General features: G+C 38.5%; 1 protein-coding gene across 1 annotated transcript in view; it reads right to left on the reverse strand.

The window, feature by feature from the left end:
- The window catches only part of LOC103033992 (LHFPL tetraspan subfamily member 6), a 117755-nt gene extending 111190 nt beyond the window's left edge, over nucleotides 1-6565 (reverse strand). Inside the window, exons 1-2 of the mRNA XM_007236713.4 lie at nucleotides 6220-6565; nucleotides 3139-3710 (exon numbers count right to left, since the gene is read on the reverse strand). Coding sequence (XP_007236775.1) covers nucleotides 3139-3523 — 385 coding nt within the window. The 5' untranslated portion in view covers nucleotides 3524-3710; nucleotides 6220-6565. The remainder of the gene's footprint in view (nucleotides 1-3138; nucleotides 3711-6219) is intronic.
- Between the last annotated feature and the right edge of the window lie 650 nt (nucleotides 6566-7215).

Below are 7215 nucleotides of genomic sequence, written 5' to 3' on the forward strand. Positions count from 1 at the left end.
TGATGGTCTTTGCAACTGCACTTGAGAATACTTTCAAAGTTCTTTTTTTTTTTTTTTTTAATTGATTTACTGAACTTCATTTCTTATATTTTTTTTTACTTAGTTAAGTAGTTCTTGCCATAATATGGATAAAATAATAATATGGATTAAAACATTGCTCAAATAGGGCTTCTCACTGTATACCAACTTTACCTCTTCACAAATGTACAACCGATGCTCTCAAACACATTAAGAGGCAAGAAATTCAAATAACTAACTCTAAGCACAGCTGCTAACTGAAAGCCATTCCAGGTGACTCTACCTCATGAACCTGTCTGAGAAAATCCAGCCAAGATGTGCAAAGCTGTCATCTAAGCAAAAGGTGCCAACTTTGAAAAATCTAAAATATAAAACATCAAAAAATGACCCAAAATCTACCCGTCTGAGAGGAACATCATAAACTCTTCCAGGCCTTGAGGTATGTGATCATAACTACATATGCCTGGGTCATGACACGGGCACAGTCCACATCTCTTCAGCTTTGATCAAAGCACTCATTTTTCACTTTCATCCCAGTTCACAGACTAATATAGCTGGATGCAGCAATCCCGCATGCCCTCTATGATCACGGCGCTCCAATTTTCCATGTGTTTGAAGCACAGTCGTGGAAACAGGACTGAAACAAGTGTCAGCATTCCTCAAAGGCACCCCACGCAGCCTGTTTCAAATCTGCGACTGTGCGCTCCGACTGGGCCGGGCGAGTTGAGGGGGGGATAAATAAAAGGCTATTATGTCACGCCGTGGGCAGGACCTAGCAAACCGAGTTTGGAATTACAGCCCTGAGCTCCCAGTCTAAAATGAATCAGGATCCCTGTGTATTGTCCTTAATACGATTTGGAGAAAAGGTGGCCTGAAGAACAGGAAAGACTGTGGAATCGATGCTCTCTTAAGCAGAGTGAGAAGTTGAAGCAGAGTGGGTGAGCAGAGGCGGAAGGGCAGTTCAGGCTAGAACTGGATAGCCTTTTATTATAATGCGAACAATGACTTATGAAGAATGTGATAGGTCTGCAAAAAGAAATTTCTGAAACATGCTTTTGTGAGGTTTATGGAGCTATTTTAAAGAAACAGTAAAACAAAAAATGTAATTTATACAATGGAGTATTCTTCCAAGAACAAATAAAGCCTTATCCCACCTCTTTTTTTGAACACAGAAAAAATTACAGCAAAAAACTTGCAAACACTCCAGGAAAATCAACTCCCATAGCATTAGTAGAAACTTAGTTGCAGGTCATCATTTTTTTGCATTACAGTATCTGTTCGAATCACAAGATGAGCTTATTGTTACATTCCTTTATAAAGGTATGTCGTTCATGTCGTTGGTATATTAGTGTATTGGTATATTTACATTACTTTTATTTTTATTGGATTCCAATTGCAGCGCAGTGCCCAACATTTCAAAACCATTGTTTTTAACGGAGGTACAGTATGTACGCTGAAGCAGACACAGTGTGTGGATGGGTGGCAGACTCCTGACACAGTTAAATTCTTCAGTGTACCACAAATAATTTTCCCATTTTTTCATTATATTAAAACAAAAACAATACCACAAAAACTGATACTATGAGACTTGTGACATGAAAGTCCAATATTTTAAAAGAAACTTTGCACTTGTAGTCGTCCAGCTCTGTGGTGCTTGTTTTGCTTGCAAAATATGGATGATGGACAAGAAGATGATTGTTTAAGTAAACTTTTTTTTATATAAATAAAAACAAGTTGCTCTCACTTCAGTGCTTCGTTGTTGTGTGGGTGAGGGGTTTAAGGCTATATTTACACAGCAGATAATAGTAACCCAAATCCATTAACAGAAAAAAAACACTTTGAACTCTGATTTGGGCCACTTCACGTGTGTTAATAAAATTAAACACATATCTGACATGCAGCAACGCAACCCATATAAACAGCCAGATGGGAATTAATGCAATCCAATTTTACGCAATCCAACTCAAGTAGCGAGCTTTAAAGTGACGTTTAAAGAAATCATGGAGCCAAACCAAAGATCCATGGCCAAATGATGTGCTCTTTTTTCTTATATTAAGCTCATCTGTGAGCCACGGTCACGCTTTAAACGAAGCATTGCTCTTTTGTGCATGTGAGCCACTTTAACATGAACATAAACTGTTCAGGTGATGCTGTATATCATTCACAAAAAAGGGTAACCAGCAAACATAGAGCATATACTACACTTTACCTGCCAAATTAAAAAGCAAACCTTATGCACCAATCCTGTTTGGCTGGTAAGCTACCGTATTTTTCGCACTATAAGGTGCACTGGATTATAAGGCACACTATCAATAAACATACATTTTTTGGTCTATTTTTATACATAAGATGTACCAGATTTTATGGCGACACTATTAACTGGCAGTAGGAACAGGGGTGTCACCATGTTTTCCTTCTAATTCAACTGGTCTCACCGCTAAGTGTCGAGACCTATGCTTTACACTAAGCTAAGTAAATAAAATTGTAATTCGAAAAAAAATTATAATAATATATAATATTTAATAATATATTTAATAATATTTCAGACACGTCAAACGAACACTGGATGTTAATCTACACAAATTTCTCTCCTGAAAACTGCTTATTTGAGTGAGTAAAGCCATTTCATTTAAGCTTAGATCTCCAGATTTCCACTAAAGCTGGAGCATTAGCATTAGCGGCTAACCGCTAGAGGATAATTCTAATGCTGCTCCAGTAGTGCTAGCTGGGGTTAGCAGCAGGGTACAGGTGCCTAGCACCAGTGCCTAGCGCAGTTAGCGCCTAATGCTAATACTAATGGAGAACTAAACTGAAACTCCTGTATAACCCTGTACTTCAGCGGAAATTCATGCATAAAGCGCAACGGATTAAAAGGTACACTGACGATTTTTTGAAAATTTAAAGGATTTTAAGTGTGTCTTGTAGTGTGAAAAATACGGTAGATTTGAAAACAAGAAGTGTTTGTTATAAAACCAAATAAAACTCACTAACAAGGCTTATAATATAAAAAAGAAAAACTGCATCAAATTGTGTTTGAAAAATCATCATGCACTTATAAAGCTGAAGCCAAAGTGGGGTCAAATAAGTCAAATAATCGAAATAAGTCAATAGGTTACTCACCGCCGAGGAACTGGATTCCCCCTGCCACACGACCAATAGCCCGGGAGATGAGCTCAGACACGCAGCAGCCCATGAGCGCCGTAAGAGCCACCAGCAGCAGCAGACCACAGCCCGTCCCCGTCACTACCGTACACACGCGCCACTCCACGCTCGGGATGCCCTGGAAAGTGGCGTAGCGGCCGCACTGTTCCAGCATGATGGTGGCCTGCCTCTGCTCGTCCCGTATGGGATATGAGCAGCGGCGGAAGGTGCCAAAAGATACCGGCTTTCCCATCTGTGAGCCTAGCAGCCAGTAGGGCATGAAGAAGCCCACACAAGACGCTGCAGCGCTGAGGAGGGACACCAGGGTCCAGAGGACCCCCGCACAGGTTAAACTGGAAGCCATGGTGGGTGAAGGTGATGGGGTGGGGGTTTTGATAAAGCAGGTAATTCCCAAAAAGTTCTTGTGAATAAAACTTTTAACTCTTCAAGCTTTGTATTCCTTTATATCCGTTTCTTTAAATGATGAAGGATGATGATATCTATCTCCACGCGGTTCTCATCATGTTCCTCGCCTCACTGCCTCCTGTTCCCTATGAGAGGAAACAAGAAAAAGACATGGAGTATAAGTGAGCTATCAATGTAACACTCACTTGTACCAGAAAGAATCACCCAGCAGAAATTAATCTTGGGGTGTAGTTGTGTCAGACTCTCGTGGAGTGACTATTCAATGTTCAATGATGAGCCACACTTTTTCAGTGCCAAAATCAATCACTATTCCAACAAGATAATGGATTGTTGCGTTACAAAGCAATTCTGTATGTGTAGCTCAACAAATATGACCATATCAGTCTAATTTTTTAATTATTTAGTGCTCTTGGTAATCTTTATCTTTCTTCTGAATAGCATTGTAAGCCAACACTATTTCTGGAACTAGTTCTGTTCCAATGACTGTACATCTTACAAAGAAATCAAGTCAAGTTTTTGTCTTCTCTGGTCTAAACTCCTGAACTATTGAAAGGCCTTATTTACCAGACTTCCTTACCAGGCAAATGACAGGTTTCAGCTTAATGCGGGAACATGTTGCAGAAAGAGGTATTGCTTATGCATCTGCATCATTGCATATCCAGACTGCATGCCTCTTCCGGAACTGATTTATATTCCTTTTAGTCCTTTTATTAGTTGTTAAAGCAATAAAAGGTCTGGCACCCTCATACATTACAGAATGCTGACAGACTATATTCCAAATGGGATCTTAAGGTCATCAAATGCTTTTATGGTGAATAATTCTCAGGTAAAATGCAAGGAAAGTGGTGAAGCTGCCCTTTTGCTGTTATGCTCCAAAGAGCTGGGGTTCTTTGCCTACTCAGAAACATCAGCCGCTTTCTGCTGACGGTTTTAAAAGTTTCTTTATTCTCACGCTTCAGTTCAGCTGCTTTTTGCTTTTTCCTTTATGCTTGGTTTGTTTGCACTTATTTTCCGAAGCACTTAGAGGTGCACTTCTGTGTTCAAAATAGACCATACCAATAAACCTTAGAATTATTAGTGTAGTATTACTGTAATTTTACTCTTTCAGAATAGTAAACAGTCTATTTAAGCATCAAACATTTGTCCCCATGCAAATTAGACCGCTGATTTAAGCACACCAGCAAACATACAGCATTGTCACAACATTGGTAAAACATTGTTCAAAGGTAATGGTGTTTACACTGTCTTATAAAGTTTCTCACAATGTTGTCACAAAGTTAAGCAAACACATAGTTTCAATCACAACAAAAAAAATATGTTTCCTTTTGCAATACTGTATCGATTTCCAAAAACACAGTACTGATTTTAATTATTAGTTTTCATGTAAAGATTAGCATCAGACAGTGCTTAATTTTGTGTTGTGTTTAACCCTGACCACTAGAGAGCAGTGCGGTATTTTATAATCCAATTTCACTGTTCTAAAAATAGCTAACTTTTCGTTTATTCAGGTCCTGTAAATATAAACATAATCACAATATATTGCAATATATTCAATTGTAATGGTGTCATATGTTGAGAAAAGGTAAACAGCACACCTTTTGAAAACATCAAATCAACCTTACAAGAAAGCCGTCAACACTGTAACAATGTTGAGAAAACAAAAACTAAATCACCTTTTCGCATTAAAGTCGCATTAAATTTACAAGAAAGTCTTCAACATTGTAACAATGTTGAGAAAAGGTAAACTGCACAATTTATGACATCACGCCAATTTTAAAAGAAAGTCGTCAAAGTTGTAGCAACGTTGAGAAAACACAAACAGCACCACTTTTTGACGTCGCATCAACTTTACAAGAAAGTCATAACCGTTGTAACAATGTTGAGAATATAATAACAGCAGCAACTTTTCTTTTGACAACATCGCATCAACATTACAATACACATAAACAGCACCACCTTTTGACAACGTTGTATCAACTTTACAAGAAAGCCGTCACCGTTGTTACAATGTTAAGAAAATGTAAAAACATCAATACATTTCTTTTGACAAGTTGAATTAACTTTACAAGAAAGTAGTCAATGTTGTAACAATGTTGAGAAAACGTAAACAGCACCACCTTTTGACAACGTCCTATTAACTTTACAAGAAAGTGATCAACGTTGTAATAATGCTGAGAAAACATAAACTGAATTACCTTTTCTTTTGAAAAGTCGCTTTAACTTTACCAAAAGCTGTCAACGTTGTAACAATGTTAAGAAAACGTAAACAGCACCACCTTTTCTTTTGACAACGTTGCTTCAACTTTACAAAAAGCCTTCAACGTTGTAACAATGTTGAGAAAACGTCAACAGCACCACCTTTTGACAACGTCGCATCAACTTTACAAGAAAGTCGTCAACGTTGTAACAATGCTGCGTGTTTTCTGGGTTTGACGCATATAAATACAGCACTTCACAGATTAAAAACAGACAAGAATTAAACACATTTGTAGGTTTTATGCAATTTAGCTTCAATAAATAAAGAGTTCTGCCTACAGTCAGGTGTAACAAAACACAATTAAAGACAGAATATTAATAAAATATAAATAAATAGTCATAAACTCACAGCTGAACAAGACTGAAACGATAACTTACATGATAAAACACAGCACTTCGTTTAAACCCTCAGGTAAAATTGAGTGAAACCATAGTCCTTCACACCCCCAAACTTTCCCTCAGCGGAGTTCCGCGGCTGCTCGAGCTCCAGCGCGAGACACGGGAAAGTCCCACAGAGCGGGTTTAGTCCACAGCGAAGCTCCTCGGTATTGGTGTATGAGCGCGTGCAGCGCGAGCAGCAGTCCAGGTCCCCCTCTCGCGCTTTCTCTGTATCGGTATCTCTCCCGTCTTTCCCTCGCGCTCCGCGCCGTATCTGTGTGTGTGCTTCTCTCCACGCTGAGTGAAGGAGTGCAGGAGTGAGGGCTGAAGTGAGCAGGAGGCAGGCTCTCACTCTGGTGGGCCATCACTCACTCAGGGGGCTCCGCCTAAAGGGGCTGGGCTAAAGCTTCCCAAGCTCTCAAAACACACGTGACAATAATGTCTTATATGTAGCCTAGACAACATATTCATACAGTTCTGGAAAAAGTTAAAAGACCACTTCAGTTTCTGAATCAGTTTCTCTGATATTGCTATTTATAGGTATATGTTTGAATAAAATGAACATTGTTGTTTTATTCTATAAACTACGGAATTTCTCCCAAATTCCAAATAAAAATATTGGCATTTACAGCATTTATTTACAGAAAATGAGAAATGCAGAGCTTTCAGACCTCAAATAATGTAAAGAAAACATATTTATAAAGTTTTTAGAGTTCAATATTTGGTGGAATAACCCTGTTTTTTTTATCACAGTTTTCATGCATCTTTGCATGTTCTCCTCCACCAGTCTTACACGCTGCTTGGTTTGATGGCTTGTGATCATCCATCTTCCTCTTGATTATGTTCCAGTTTTTTTTAGTTTGGTAAAATCAAAGAAAGTCATCATTTTTAAGTAGTCTCTTATTTTTTCCCAGCGCTGTATATATACAGTTAGGTCCATATGTATTTACACAGTGATACAGTTTTAGTCAATTAGCCTTAACACCATAATGTATT

This window comes from Astyanax mexicanus, chromosome 18, assembly GCF_023375975.1.
Source record: "Astyanax mexicanus isolate ESR-SI-001 chromosome 18, AstMex3_surface, whole genome shotgun sequence".
Taxonomy (NCBI): Eukaryota; Metazoa; Chordata; class Actinopteri; order Characiformes; family Acestrorhamphidae; genus Astyanax; species Astyanax mexicanus.